Source organism: Cydia amplana, chromosome 3, assembly GCF_948474715.1.
Source record: "Cydia amplana chromosome 3, ilCydAmpl1.1, whole genome shotgun sequence".
Taxonomy (NCBI): Eukaryota; Metazoa; Arthropoda; class Insecta; order Lepidoptera; family Tortricidae; genus Cydia; species Cydia amplana.
This window is the reverse complement of record NC_086071.1, coordinates 5,426,167-5,442,933: the sequence shown is the minus strand read 5'-3', so window position 1 is coordinate 5,442,933 and position 16,767 is coordinate 5,426,167. Positions and strand designations below refer to the sequence as shown.

At 34.7% G+C, this 16,767-nt stretch overlaps 1 protein-coding gene across 1 annotated transcript; it reads right to left on the bottom strand.

Moving 5' to 3' along the window:
- Positions 1-15,406: 15,406 nt before the first annotated feature.
- Positions 15,407-16,376, bottom strand: LOC134662897 (achaete-scute complex protein T3-like). The gene has a single exon (XM_063519203.1). It carries the CDS (start codon positions 16,168-16,170, stop codon positions 15,496-15,498), a length of 675 nt encoding a protein of 224 aa, XP_063375273.1. The 5' UTR covers positions 16,171-16,376; the 3' UTR covers positions 15,407-15,495.
- Between the last annotated feature and the right edge of the window lie 391 nt (positions 16,377-16,767).

Genomic DNA, 16,767 nt, shown 5'->3' with positions numbered 1-16,767 from the left:
TAAAATATAAGGTTTATAGCTCTTTTCTAATATTATTAAGGTCTAATTCAGGTAACTCCAAATTACACCAAAGCGAACGTGATTCCGAAAATTATAAAAGTACCAAATCCTAATTATTAACAAGTGACTATGAATCACCTGAAGATATTGTCATCTTATAAAACACTACAATTTAGATTTTCAGTTGGACACTTTTCAGTTGGAAAATTAGCGTCACAGCGTCACGGGCATTAAACTGAGTGGGGAATCCTATTTAAATGTAGCATCTAATGTTTATGATGTGACGTTAAACAGATGTATTTTCTTTCTTCTTTCTTTTCTGTCAATAGCAAATTAGTACGGATTTTTTGGTGGTCTCACTTATTTTGATAGGTACCTAGGTACATACATATACTTAGTTATACCACAGAATAAGTAATAGTATTATCATACAGAACGGACACGCACCGCCCCGCCCCGACTCGGATTACCTCGCCCCGCGACTGGCCGCGACATGAATGTGTGCGTAAGTCGCTCTACTGAGAGCATGCCAGAAGTCCGTCAGATACACAATGACGCGTGTACAGACGTGCCGCGCACACATATAATATAAATTAATGTGACTAAAGCGCACGATATTGAGCTAAAAAAAAACTTGAAGAAACTTTTTGGTCCCTCTTGCAGTGGGAGGTTCAACTTTCTATCGGTACGAAAAAAGAATACTAATTTCAAAATGTCACTGTCATTAGGTACATGCCTTTGTTGTTGTGTGCGTGACTTCAACTCTAGTGCCCATACTTATACCTACGTACTCAAAGGTAATTAATGAATTGATGTTTTTTTAAAGATCAATAAAATTAAATAGATTTTAGTAAATAAATCATTTACAGTCGAAATATCATTATTTTATTAATTCCGTCAACAAAAAAATATCGTAATATGCTTTCAGGCGGTACATCCAGTGTGTCACCCAGACAGCCCGCGGCCGCCGCCAACCGCCCAGGAAGCCGGACTCAACGCGCGAATAAGAAATAAATTCCCTGGCAAGCGTAACAAAGGTAAAGTAAAAAGGAAGCGTCCAACCCCTAGGCTACGCACAGATTTATACACGTACAATATGCGCGTACGCAACAAACACTGAAATACCGCTCAGCGAAACCACTAAGTTAATGGATTTTTTCCAAATTAAGTAAACTTGCAATTGGTATCTGTGGAAATTATAACCGTCTTAATTAGGGCTTGCAAATATTCGAAACTTTCAGATATTCGAATATTCGACTTTTTCTGACGACGTATTCGAATATTCGAATAATTATTCGAATATTATAAAAAATAAGAAAAGGAACGAGAAATCGGTTTATTATCGTTTTATTCAAAAGCTTTTTTCACATATTGCTAAAACTAAGGATATTTGGCAGAAATCCACTTAATTGACTAGATTTTATCATCCTACTATTTATAAGATGCCCACATTTATAAAAACAAGTAAAACGCCAAAATTAGACGTATTTAATATTTCTAGATAAAACTTATTATAAATGCGTCGTTGTGTGAAATAATATAACTTTAACCATCCAAACACCTAGGTATGTAAGATATTTTTTTAGTAGGTAATTATTTTCCGATTTATATTAACTTGTAATCACTCAGAGGCCTGTAAAAAGGCCTTTAATTTCATTGTATTTTGAATCTTTATTGACTTTATTTGTTTTGGCAAGTTATTATTCCTAATGGTCGGCTAATTATATATTGGAATATTTAAAAGTTAGTTGAGTACTGGGTGGATTATTCGTCAGCTAAAGGTGCATGGTTATATTACCAAGTTGGGCAGGTTTGGTATGATTAAATTTGAGAATTGCGATAAGTGGCAAGGTTTAGACTTCAAAAATTCGCTTAACGCGCTTGTACTGCATAATAAGCAGAATGACCCTTTAAAACTTACGCACCGTAAAAATAACATACTTTTTGATTTCGTTTTCTTTTAAATTGAGTTAGGTTTCACTGTATTCACGAAGTCTATCGAGAGGAATACAGTAAAAATATTATTTCCTTCGTATTTGGGTACCTACTGTTCCTCATTCATTGTAAATACCCGTAAAACACACAGAAACTGTAACTACAGCGGATGACATAGATTTTTTTATAGTAATAAAAAATATTCGAATATTCGAAACCTTAGCGGCCGAATATTCGAATATCAAAACAGGTCGAATATTCGACAAATTCGAATATTCGAATATTCGAATTGCAAGCCCTAGTCTTAATACATAATTATTACTATTTTTATTACATGATGATTATATTTAGTTACAAATTTTTTCATTTAGCTTTTACAGTGTTTACAATTTATAAGTTGTTTAGGGGACATTTTAGCAGCTAAATTAGAAGCACTTGCTGACTTTTTATAGGACTATTATTATGGAATGTCAACTGAGATACTGAGACAGAGAAATGTCATATCTTTATGTTTATTGGATTTAAATGAACACTATTATTATACATATTAAGATGATATTAATCTTTAAGCGCTATATTTGGCGGGAATATTAATTTCAGGTAACCCATGATAATCACATTTTTACCCGTTTACTGGGAGGAGGGATTTTAAAAATCTGTATTATTTAATGTGGATAAGTTCGTGTTGTGCCACCGTAGCATGTAATTTACTATGATTTTGGTGAATGATGTGTATTGATGAGTCAACTTTTTTTACAATGCTGGTGATATATGTATGTTACCTATTTACAAATAACGTTGAAAAATACATATGTAGGTAGGTATAGGTACTTATACTTACATACTGGCAAAATAATAACCTAACGTAAGAAATGACAAAGCTTTTAAATTTTTCAACTCTAAGATAGAGTTGAAAGAATTAAGATCTTTGTCATTTCCTATTTATTGAGTCTCTATCAGAAGCCTTGTATCCAATTAAGAGTAGTATTTGTGGAATAAATCAATTAAAAACGGAACTCTAACCGATGTTCAGTGACATTGGTATACTCGGATCCAATTTGTCTTACATCGGTAGATAAACATCAGCCGATCACACCTACACTGACCTATGTCGATGTCCCAAACCGCAAGATATATCAAATCAAATAGCCTCCATATAACAGGATCTCTAATCTGGATTCAATAATTTACAACGTTGGTTGTGCCAGAATAGTTTTTGCCTAATTCTGCTCAATCATTAGCTTCCTGTTTTGACAAGGTGCTAACCTAACAAAAAAAAGGATTTTTATCAGATTTATTTCAAAATGTTTCATAAAATAGTTATACCTAATCTTGCTCGTAATTTAACAAGATGCATTCTAAGTCTGGATAAAATAAGATCTAAGAACGTGCTCAAATTATTTTACAAGAATAAATAAGATACCAAAATATAGTGTCGGAGTCAACTTAGGTTTAGTTTTACATTATTGTCTATGTTTGTTGTATTTTTTTAAAAGTATAATACTTTTTTTCTTTACTTATCATAAAATCTTGCTGATAGCCTGATATTTTGGACGTATTTTAGCTCTCCGTAGCTATACCTCAAATGTAGCTGCCTGTCCTAGGTCTACCAGAAACACGAAACATTAAAGAATACGAATACGTAAGTTTTTTTACTGGGTATGTGACAATCTGTTAACTTTACAAAAAGGATAACGATCATAATCACACCTACATGCATGCGTCTTGCGCCGAAGGGTTTGAATGAGTACAAAAAGATCACGTCTCAATAAGATCGTGTTTAGATTGCCTCTTATCACGAATCTGTTTGTTTGTTCAAACACTCCTTAAACTATTGAAGCAACATGACTAAGGAACAATAACGAAAATAACTAAAATTGTAAACATGGGATGTTATACAGGTGTTTTTTTTAATAAATGAAGCACTTCTGAATCCTTCCCAAGTAACTGCTAACTCCACGTTCTCATAGGATTACTTCTTCATTCCTCTTCGAGTTCAGTTTCAGTTTTTAATACTTAACGCTCGAACACACTTAAATCTAACAAACTTTTACACTCACACATTCTTATATTTCATTCACACACTTTTCCCTACCTCCTCACAACAACCTTACACACACACACACACTCCTCTCTCTTTCCTATTCCTATTCTTATGTTTAATATAATTATAAATTTTATTTCTGGTAACTCGTGATGATCATGACCCCCGCGATACAGGCCATGCCTAGTGCGGGGTTCAATGTAACCTTCCCGCTAAACTTTAATTATGTATAAAAATATTGTTATTGTTATTATTGTTACTTAGGGCAGCTACCAGGTCCCGTGCTGCTAAGCCAAAATGGTCCCAGATACTGCTGTTAAATAGCTGCCCTCAGTACCCCGTTTAACAAATCCATGCTTTAGGTATGTTATATAAACGACATTAAATGGTGCTGCAACTGGCTCTTCATCATCATATAAATAAAACTGGAATGATATTAAATTAAAAAACGATTTCTATGAGAAACGACTTCACTAATATTGCAAGATAAAATACTTATCTGCTTTGTATCATTTATTACAATTTAACCGTTATTAAAGTCGGTAGTTACAGGTACGATATAAAAATATTGCAACCAATTAAGTCCTGTCCAGACTTGGATGACACCCGAATATCTTTTCGGCACACGCCGACTTACAAATTGGAATAAAGGATGAAATGAGTGGCGTCAAATGTATATAGTTTTATATATTTATATTTTTACCAGATCAAAAAAACATCTCACATTGTCCATGCATTTAAGTAAGTAAAAGCTAAAAGCATCACAATATTTTCGTACTTTCTAATCTAACTATAAAAGTCATTTCTATGATTGTTTAAACGAGTGCCCATGCGATTTTTCTAAACCAGGTTCCGTTACTATATTTTTTTCTATTTATTCTGGTATTTTACTTAATTAAATGTATCATCTCCACGTCTTTTCTCCACAAAATTAATGAACCGTTAGTCAGCCAGGGGATAAAAAGTAATGACCACTCGAATACACACATCTTCTTCCAATATTTTACATAATTGACGAAATTGTTGCGTACGTGTTGACTACGCAGCACAATAATCACAAGCTTTTCTGGGCTATCGTTAAGCCGTTACCTTCAAAAGGAGAAAGTATCGCGATTCGGAAGCAATTTTAATTACAAAAAAAATAGTTCGTACAATAGGAAGCTAAAGGAAGTATAAAAATAATATTTTTCATTTCCTGTTTGTAAATTTTTGAAGAGCTAAGTTTTTGTATTGTGCGAATATGCATCCGTGGGAGCATCTACCTGGCCCCCGGAGCGCAGTAATTTCTTATAAATCGACATCGAGTGAGATATCCGAGCGGCCTTTTCCCTGCTGCGCGCAGGCGCAGGGTGCCCGACAATGCGCGCACAATAGCGCACATGATCTAGATTAGTGACGCGCATTGTGTCGCCAAAGGGTTGTGCGCATTGTGCGCGGCACCGCAAACATCTCGACGCTCAATTCGCATGGATTCTATGAATTTCTAAAGAAAATAAATATAACTTTTGACAGCCGTCCACGCATCGATGCTATCGTTATTTGGCAGTTGTGAATTGAAAATACTGATATGAATGAAAAATAACACTCTCCTTTTGTTGAAATTGAAAAAAATACAACATTAGTCATCGGGTTGAGAAGACATATTTAGTTTAACTAATACATTATGCGACATAGATACGAATACTTATATAAGAAAAAACTCAAGCTAATAGAAAAACATGCTTTAAAAATTCATCACAATTAACATATTCTATAGGTAACAATACATAATTATAGCCCTAAATCAAAATATTTAAATGTTAATTTCAACCTTCAGAGTACTAATCATACTTTTAACTAAATTAGAACTTAGGGAGTGACAAGCGAATATTAGGTAGAGCAGATTACAACAATGGCATACTCTGATATACCCTAATAGTTTTTAATAACACGTTTTTGATTAACGTAGTAGACAACCGATAATTAAACCCGGAAAGGGTTGAAAGACGTTCTGTGGAATGTTTTCTAGCGAAGAAGGATTTTTTATTGACAATGTAACGTTCTAAAATTTATACAAAAAACCAAATGAAACTTGTTCGGACAATGTCAAAGTCCCTAATAGAGAAGTCAAAATATTTTATGGATGTAAATGTTAGCACTTTTGTCAAACGAGATCACACGCAAGAAATACAAAGGAAATCGATGTTTTGCCGCTAAATATCGAAGCGAGCTCATAAAATATAGATATGAACATAATACTAAACGCAATAAAACTGTTCGACGCTGTCCCCGTATAAAATTAGAAAAAAGTATAAAATGGATTTCGTATTCAGTGGTAGCTTTTTTGTACGCAACCTGACCGCTGTCATTGTTAATTGTAACTCGAGAGCTAAAAAATGGATAAATGGGTTCGGGCGCTGTCTTTTGAACACCCAAGGGTTGACATAGTTGGCAGCGATTTGTCTTACATGTTCAGATTCGATCTTAATACGAAAGATCGTTTTTTCGCACCTCGTCTTAATTATGGCGACCATATCTTATACATCTCTTTTTTAATACTTAACAGAATTAACTAAAAGTTTTTGTGTCACACCAGCCAACTACATTCAAAATTAGATTGTTCGAAGAATCTCGGTCAATTTAATGGTTTTATTGCACTCTAGCGTTGGCTACAAACAAAGATAGTAAATTTAGTATTAAATCCCTTTTCATTCAAATCGTACCGCTTTAAATCACTATATGGTCATTCATCACTGGTAGGTGACATTATTTGTATCAAACAGACGCCATGTGATAATTTTGAGATATACGAAATTCGACCTGTAGTTGTAATGCAGAAGCTTCAATTTTGGTCCACGTAGATTCATGTTGTTTTGTAAAACTTACATAAATGGCCAAGTAAGAATTAGAGTGTTACCTATATCTAATTAGATAATATAATTAAATAAAATACCTTTCTCAACTTTGGGTGGTATACAAGTCTGATACTCTTATCAAATAATAGTTTTCGTCTTACCCATTGTCTTTTTCTACGCCCTCCCATGAACCTGATATTCGGGCTAAAAGCACGTCAAATAGAGTAGCTTTTTTCGTAAAATTAAATGCACTGCAATGGCGAGAAAAAACTAGCGGAAGAGGATGGAACAATCCAATATTAGTTTTATATCTGGTAGAAAAAAGGCTCGTAGTGGAAAGGGCGATTGTCAATCAGAATAATAATAATATGGGAACCCTTTGAGACGGGAATTTATTTAGGAACCTTTTTCAATCCGAGCACCTGATGCGGAAGATATTCGCACGTCGTGGGAACATTACTTTGAGTACCTATTTTAAAGAAATTGCCTTTTGCACTGATGGATTATTTATGATTTTTGTATTTGCTAATTTTTTTCTCATTATGGTCAAGTTTATATTATTATTTCTATAAGTAACCAAGTACCTAACCTTTAACAGTTCTTTGCGTTATCTCTTTAGGTAAACTAGATATAACTAGTCACGTTCTGAATATTGTCCACAGTAAATTTAGGAAAATATATGTGACAATTATTTTCTAGTCTACGTACGTACAAACGACAATGAGCTTAAAGTTTTTAAAGTTAAAGATAAATAGTAACACAAGATGACACATTACTCGTATCTTCGCCCGCATTTTGTACGAGTATCTTTGCGGATGTCAGGACACGCGTCACTGGATCTCAGATAACACTATCCGTAATTACACTTGACTCTTACTGTGTCTGTTAACGTTACTGTACAAGAAATTTCCGCAAATATTTCTAAACCGTATGATAAAATCGTCCACAAGATGAACCTCACTCTCATGCACCTTTTCAAATATTTAAAGGCAGATTACACATTACAAACTGAACAGTGAAAACATTTACGTTAGATGAAGATAATTTTGCAACGATTTTGATAGTACACGCAGTGCAAGTGTTATTTATACGTCATAATTTCATAGAAGTTTGACGTTTAAAATAACACTTGCACTTGAATAACTCTTGAGCACTTGTTGGTTCAATTATTTTAGTGAACTATGGGCACGTGATTAGTTCTTATTAGTTCAGCACTTAGGAAAAAGGAGCCCTGGCCATGACATAAATATTATATAAATTTCCTCTTACTTTTATCCAAACTAGTAATTTCTAAATTGATTTAAGGAAGTTAGTATTTAGTTTGTCAACCCTTGTTTAGTTGTACAACGGAAGCGACTTCAATTTTTGATAATTTGACTGCTGTCAAAATAGGGGATACCCACTTAAGCTTATTTCACCTAATTGAATCCTAGAGCATTAAGCCTTTCCAACCTATAATCCCTTTTATGAGTTTCACGCCGACGTTTTTTTAAGAAACATCATTTAAATGTCCTCTTCAGGATTAATTTTTTGTAGGTCAGATGTTTGAATGATGAAATTGCTCTAGCAAGGTAGATTTTTTTTTCTAAACAGAAAATTACTATTTTCGAGTAATTTTTAAATATAGGTACGTTTATTTCGTAGTTAAAAATAAACATATTGTGTTAAGTATGTAAAAATTCCTTCGATATGCAGGAGTGACAGATATATCTAAATGTGTTTTTTTATTCGTTTCTCGGTGGCAGGTTTACAGTCAGTTCTAACTGCAGAACATATTTTCTGACATTATCTTCTAGCTCGGCATTCGATCTATGGTCCATTAAACTACAAAATAAATGTAATACTAAACGTAACTAAATTGAAACTACATGCAGTTAAGTACTAGTAATGTATTAGTCCTTAAGCTTACCTTGTAATGGATGAGATAGCAGCTCTTATGGATTGAAATTGTTTCTGCATCTGTAAAGATAACATGAGTATTTATGTTAGCAAAATGTTTATTTTAGACTTACGGTTGTCGCCTTAGCAGAAGCCAGTCGCGCAATGTCGTGGCCAGGCCTGCTATGTAGCATGAGTTGCGTTCTCGCGCGCGACTCCATACATCAAGCGCGACTTCCAAGTATGAACTCGCGCACGAGAACGCAACTTATGCTAGACCGCCAGGCCGTTAGTGCAAACGATATGTATAGAAAGTAAGTTAAAGTCTATTTTTTTATTCCGTAGACTGAAATATCATTTCATACTATTAACTGTCATTTCAGTCTACCGAATAAAAAAATAGACTTTAGGTACGCAGACGTTAGCGAAGTCGTGGTAAGGCTAAAGGTCAGCACGGTAGCGGTACTCAGAAAGTATTCCATATAAATTGAGTACAGCGAGCTGCTAAATTCATTCATAAAGTGACCAGCATTTTCGCAGCTCGATGTACATGCCGTTGTCTAAGGTGGCGGGGTTACTATTATGCATAGCTTGGGATGCTATGCCCTTATGCCATATCAAACACCGGGCGTTTATAAGATTAATTGCAGCTTGGTTGGACACTGCAACGAATCATCAGACATTATAGGACGTCACAGGCTAATAATGATGACATCTAGTTACCTATACTCAGATAATTAAATATTCCGCTTTACACGGTCATCCATTTATCTAATAAAACGTTTTAAAAAATATACAATATACAAGATATTTAGCGATTTGAGAGACACGGAACCCTAAAAAACAACTTAACTGTATGCCCAGGATACGCTCAAAATTATTAGTGGTAAACTAAAAACCTTTTTACCAAATCGCAACAATTACTCTCCTCAAGTACGAGAAAGAATTGAAAAACTTATAGGTTGTACTGTGCTTTTTGTATAACCGCAGCGGCAAAAAGTAAAACGAGGAAATCAGAACAAATATACCGCGGATGGTGAGTGTTACTTATTTGATTCATTTCATGCGGAAATCGATCTCAAATTGCACATCTTAAAGGTCCGTCTTCCGATTAGGGGCCCGATTCGGATTTTGTAATAGACATCTATTAGATATCTTTTAGACATCGCCAAGATACGATAACGATATGATTAAGATCTAACCTGTCAAATTTGACATTTCCGCGATTCTGGAGATTCTCTTGAACGATTTCCACAAGATATTACTTAGAGATCTAATTCACATCTAATGGATATCTAACACGATCTATCGTAAAACTGACATTGGTTGCCCGAATTGCGCTGCAAAATAGAACTAGTTGAAATCTAAACTATAACGTATCTAGAATGGATCTAGTACGTGTCGTCTCTTGTGAATATCTTGAAGTTCGAATACGGCAGTAGGTCGGTACGTAAGTTGCGTTAACAATATCTTGAGCAGATTTAAAACTTGCGTAAATTATTATTAGACAGGTAATTGTCAGACTAAAAAAACGATTTAATTTTGATAGGCACGAACACAGTATCAAATATCTTATCTTTACCATTCATAAAAGTTTAGCCCAGTAATTGGACACTGGCGATTCTCGGTCAAGTAGCTCTATTTAAATGTACGAGTAGGCGCCAAATTGTAATTGATTTCTAACAACAGCTACTGGGCCCCAGGTGCTTGTTTATCTGTTATAATAAATAATTCGTATAATTCAATTGTCGAGTTTGAATGATTTTAAATTAACGGTTAAGAAACTTTTTTTCTTCACTTGCTGTCAGCTGCCTATGAATAAATATTAGTACTTATAATAATTAGTAGATAGATACTGATATAATATGTATATATACAAGTACAATTATACAATTAATAGTCGAAGAAACCAAGTATTACATCAATTGGCTCTCCATCTTCTCACATTTTAATTTAATTTTTTTAATAATTGCGGGTAATGCAGGTTATTACTTTTAAATTTTGACGAAATCTACTAGCACCTACTATTTAGTTTGACTAGCAAAACTTAAAAGTATTCACATTTCGAGAGAAAAACCTGGGAAATGGGAATACTTATTCGTCTGATTTTGATTATCATGGCGACGATTGACTATCTCGTATGCTTGACAATCGCGATTGATTGTCCCTTACGCATAAAAGAAAGCTTACGAGTGGTGCGGTGACCTCGCTCCTCGTGTACTTTGGAAATTGTTCATGACAGAATCTAACTACCTACCCAAGGTCATATAATTTTAGTAAAAAGGGTTTACAAGATAGACACTTAATTTTAAGTTAGTGTTGAACAAATATTTTCCTGACCCCGGCCGCATATCACGTCGTCCGCGCCGACGGCGGAGGAAGCCGATATCCGACAATTATTTATCGATCCGTCTGCTAGCTTTATTTCTTACTCTCATAATATTACTAGATATGCTCTTAATATATAACAAAAATGATTTCATTCAATGCTATCAAATCTATTGTCAACCGCTTGGCGCTTATTAAGTATACTTATCTAATTGTAAAAAACGTACATTTTGACAAATACTGTCATAGAAAAATACTCATAGTCTATCTACGACTTTAAATGAGGTGTATTATAGTAAAAGGAAAAGTAAAAAATGCAACCTATATTATCATTTTATATGTATAAGTATAAACAGAGTTATTTTATTGAATAATCTATTTAAATGATCTGGTTTAGAAAGTGAATATTGATTACAACTAATTATAGTCGATTCACGATATAAGATATATCTAGACACGCGGTAGCGTGTCCAGCCAAGTTCAAAGAAAAATTAATATCTACCCCTTCCAGTATAGGTTTATCGCGCGTGTAGTTCCTATATAAATCTCAACATGGTTAGTGACGCAGACGATCCATGCTCCCATCCGCCGAACGGGGCCATAAACCATTTGCATATGCGACGGTTTTCGTTCTTGTGGTCGTAAGTCTTAATTATTCATTTAGCATATAAATCATATACATATATATATACTTATGTCCTTACGAGGTTTTCTTTAATACTCGGTTTATATCTCATTCTTGGCTTGACAATTAGGCCAATAGCCTATTTAGTAGCGAATACATTTTCTAAAAAGAAGACTGACATTATTACTTAAGATACAAAGCTGATTCTTTGAAGCGCCATTAATTGATAATTAATCATGGCGGATGATACCTTTAAGAAAACAATTGAAAAATACAATCGCCTCAACAATACAGTGAAAGCAAAAGAATAATTAAAATTTAACAAATGAATGACTCCATTGAAATAATTTCTAGTCGATTAAAAAACATCAACAATCGCATTATAACAGATTAAGGCACTAGTTCAGCGAAATCTACAAACAATAACGACAATAGAGTAACAGATAATAGAAACTGATATGATCAGTACAAAAACTACAACGATAAGTTTTTTTTTTGGGATTAGACACTTCGTTTATTTGCGTAAACAAATAAGTAGTGCAGCAATTATATTATGGTAGCATTGCACTGGAATTAACAACTTGTGTATACTTTTATCAATTTTACTTAAGTTTAGATAATTTATAACCAGTTAAAATTTATAGTACTTACCTATACCTATATGCATGGGGACATTGGGGACAAATGGTTTGTTAAAAAATACAATTCCCCAATGAGGGCGCCACTAGACGCTCGTCACAGTTTTAGACACCCAGTTTATAAATCTCGCCTACTTAACCACGCACTTTCTGCAAAAATCACGCACTCACAAAGCTCACGTGCTCAGTAATAAGATTAACAACACAAAGCCGAGTTCGATGCGGTGTTATGGTTTCCGGAATTTACCAAAATCATTCTTTCCCAATAAATGAATGCAGTTTTTACACCAACCCACGAAACGGAAACATTAGGATGTAATAAAATGTAAGTTTGTGAGTTTACATTTGATTTAATCTAGACGAACGAAGGTGACACACGTAAAATCCGATCGAAAATTGAAACGGCATAGGACTAACACTTTTGACACGGCGACCGTATCCACTTTTGTAAACTACTTATGATATTTTTTAGTTGCCCATGCCCAGTATGCATATGGGTAATACGTACCTCGAGTTGTCAGTAAAAGTACAGAGAGCTGCAACATTACACGGACACAATGTGAATGGAATCAGTTCATTAAGTGATTATGCATTTTTACCGCTGGGTGTATACCTATATAAGGTTTATTTCGAAAAGTGCTATTAATATAATCTTAATTCATTCATTTATTTTATTGTGTAATAGTTTATTAAAATATTAAATACTTACATTATAAAACGGGTCGCGTCACGGGTCACTCGTCGGTATGGAGTGAAACATACACGAGTGACCCATTTTTAATATATTTAATATGTCTGTGTGATTTGTGTCTCACAGAAGTTTTGTTATGTACTTATAGTTTAATTGATTTCTTTATGTAGTAAAAAAAACACAAGAGTATATTTTCGTAAACCAAGGAAGTCATTTTTTTTCCTGAATCCTTCCGTCAGCGAAAATTTGCGACGTACGTATGCTATTTACATTTTTAGTATGAGCACTTTAACGAGCGGAATCACACAAAAAAGGTTTAATTACAATAATTAATGCTCTTTTTACTAGCTTTTAATCCACTAGAGTATCGGCAATAATCGTAAAGCTCAGTCGGCGCGCCGATTATATTGATTTGCACTTACAGTTGCAGACGATGTCTAATAATTTCAATAAGAATAATTTTACCTCTTGAGTAGTACGAGTATATACTCATTTAACAATAAAATTATAAATACATCATCCATATTTAGAGGTATATTATATATACAATTTTGCACAACAGTGGGACACACAAATAGGCTGTGTAAAAAAATATAGGTACTAACACTAATTAAAATCTTAAAGTACAACTAAATTAGAACTATGAAAAAAAAGCTTTTTCATCTACTAAAAACCGGCTTAGCCAATGATGCTCAAAATAGTTATTATTTAGTCTTTATTAAGCTTCACGACCATGACTTTAACCAGATTTTTTTAGACCCAAGGGGGTTTTATTTATTGAACTTTCGGAGTGGTAGAGAAAATAATCACTTTGGGTATTTTGAAAACCGGCCATTAGGTCATCAATCTTTTAATTTTGACTATGAAACTCTTGCTATCTAAATCAAAAAATAAATCTGGCAACAAAAATTCTATTGTGATATTCTTTGATATTTTTCCCTAATATTTATGTTTGTCTATGGAAAAGAAAACTGTAAATGATCGTAAAGTTGATCTCCTACACAAGTGAGCACTGTGTCGCGGACACTAAACGGTGGTACCACAGCACCTTTCTTCGCCCTCTTTATCAGTCCCTTATTCGCACACGTAAAATTGATCTCCTACACAAGTGAGCACTGTGTCACGGACACTAAACGGTGGTACCACAGCACCTTTCTTCGCCCTCTTTATCAGTCCCTTATTCGCACATGTAAATGCATTTAGCTCCCACCTCCTTATCTCGGCGAACACCATTAATCTTGTAAAACAATGCGCCGGCGCGTTGTCCACGCACCGACGGCTTAATCAAGCCGATATATGAACCGCATTGCTCTTTTTTCAATTGCAGAGATACGAGTAACTACAGTTTTGTTTTGCTCGCAGGCGCTTCACACGGTTAGAAAAAACGTGGCCGATGGGCACTGCTTGTTGGAAAAAATACACTTATGTAACAATAAAATAAAATGAAAATCACTTTATTTAAATTATTTTTTTAAATGTGGAAGTAGTTGTGTTACGCATACGCTAGCGTAAATGTCAGCGTCGAATCAATTTTATTCTATCAATAAATTTCTTGGGAATTTAGGCGGTTGGTAAAAATTAAGTTAATATCGTCTAGTACGGACTGGTTGAAAACCTGGCTGCATCAAACTTTGTATTATGTTAAGTAAAAAAGTAATATTTTACCTCTACAACATAGTTTTAATCCCAAAACAGCTACTTTCTATTCGAAAATCATCACGGTGTTCTACTTTCACTTCTTTACTAACCTATATTTAAATAGCAAGTAGTCGAGATAATAGGGAACTTAAATAGATGGTCATACAAAGACTAAGTACATAGGTTATTTAAATCTAATGTTTAAGGACCCGGTTTCATTACCTATATGGGCTATTTGCTTAACTTTTGTGCATCCCAAAATAATCAGAGGGCTTACCGCGAAACACGTTCGACGTGTTGCCTCTCTGTCGCACTTGTAAGTTCGTACGTAAGTGTGACAGGGAGGCAACACGTCGAACGTGGTTCGCGGTAGGCCCTCTGGGCCTCGGCAACATTCGCCTATTATTAGCTCTAGATTCTGGATGTTAACAAAAATCCATTACCATAAGGAATTAAGCTGTGTTTTGTCAACTTTGATAATAATAATCATCTCGTTGCCCTTAGGGTTACTACTGTAATCATAAACACAATACCTGTACCTACAATAGAGTACATACGAGTTTTTTTGTAACCTATTTAATAACTTTGAGAAGAATTTTCGTTCCTAAAGAAAGGTTAAAAGAAAAGTCAGAAACTGTTTGATATATTTTTAGTATTTTAATCAACATTTTATATGTAGTTAATACCTCAATAAATTCAAGCAACATTGCGCATTTTCAGGATTTAATAATGGCTACCTACTTTATAGTTCTATAATTTCTAATGGCAACTTCAATTACTGATACATAGATTCACAGCCTTATTATTTACATTAATAAATAATTATACATTATTCCTTACATATATGACTAGATCTGATTATCTATTTTAACAATAAAGAAACTTTACTTTTGTTGCCACCAGGTAATTGCGTCAAGCAGATCATCCTCTTCCATTGGACTTAATTGTTCTATGGCGTGATGATGGTGCGCGGTGTACTCAGAACACGGAGCGTTGCCAGAATACGATGACGACACACCCGAAGAGCAATCCGACCCGGCTGGTGATGGCACTGACTCTGAATATGGTGAGTTACGACCCGCAAAAATACCTTCATCAACCTCGTAGGGTAGCTCCATACAAGTAGTTGGCGTATCTCTTTTGATACCCAAAGTGACGTCGCTTTCATCCAGAATTTGTTGCAAGTGCTTAATGTATTCGACCACCATTCTGAGCGTGTCCACTTTGCTTAGTTTCTTTCCGGAACCACGGCGTGCCCCGCCCGACAGAGCAGCTATAACGGCAGCTGGCAGTCTCTTCCGCAGCGCATTAAATCCATCGTTCACTTGCTTCACTCGATTCCTTTCCCTGGCGTTTCTTCGCGCAATTGAAGCAGCCTGAGCGCCTGAGTGTGGGTTGTTTTTATAGTTATACTTTTTTGGTTCAATATCTTGCATATCCACATTTGAATAGTTCAGCTCCGGCGCTGGTGCGATGCGTATCATTTTTGGTGTTTCGGTCTTGATGTATGAAGAGTAGAGGCCGTAATCCGCAACTTTTTTTTGAAATTCGTGGACCATGTTAAAGTGATGCTAAACCGTAGCGTACAGCGTGAACACACGGAACAGGTAAGTTTGGAAGTTATCGGAGCTTCGATAGTTCGGCGAGCGATCAAGTGAATGACTGCTTTGAGCCCCTGCGCCGCTTTATATGGGCGCACCTTGGCCAAAAAAATGGTTTGGGACCCCTCACTCCCCTACGAAGATTTATTATAGTTTTTTCTTACCATACCCAGGTATGGTCTTATTTTTGAAAGGGCACTCCAGAGTGCCCTTTCAAAAATAAGACCCGAAGTATTAGACGTTGTACGCGTGCCATTGAATAATAGTTGATATAATTATTATTTGTTTTTTTTTTATCATTAATTAAGAACTTTGGTATCCTTTTACAATATTAAACATAAACAAGAAATATTTTGTGTATATTATAGAAAAAAATCTCTCCAATGTTGTCGGTGACATTTACAGGATAAATTTTCGATAAATTCGTTCTTCCATGTTTCGTTCACCTATTAATGATAAAACGAAGTACGGGTAACGGGTAATTCCTAAACGTTTCCGTATGTCTAATAATTAAAATGTAGGTAGCAAATATTTGTAACTAAGTACATGGTAGAT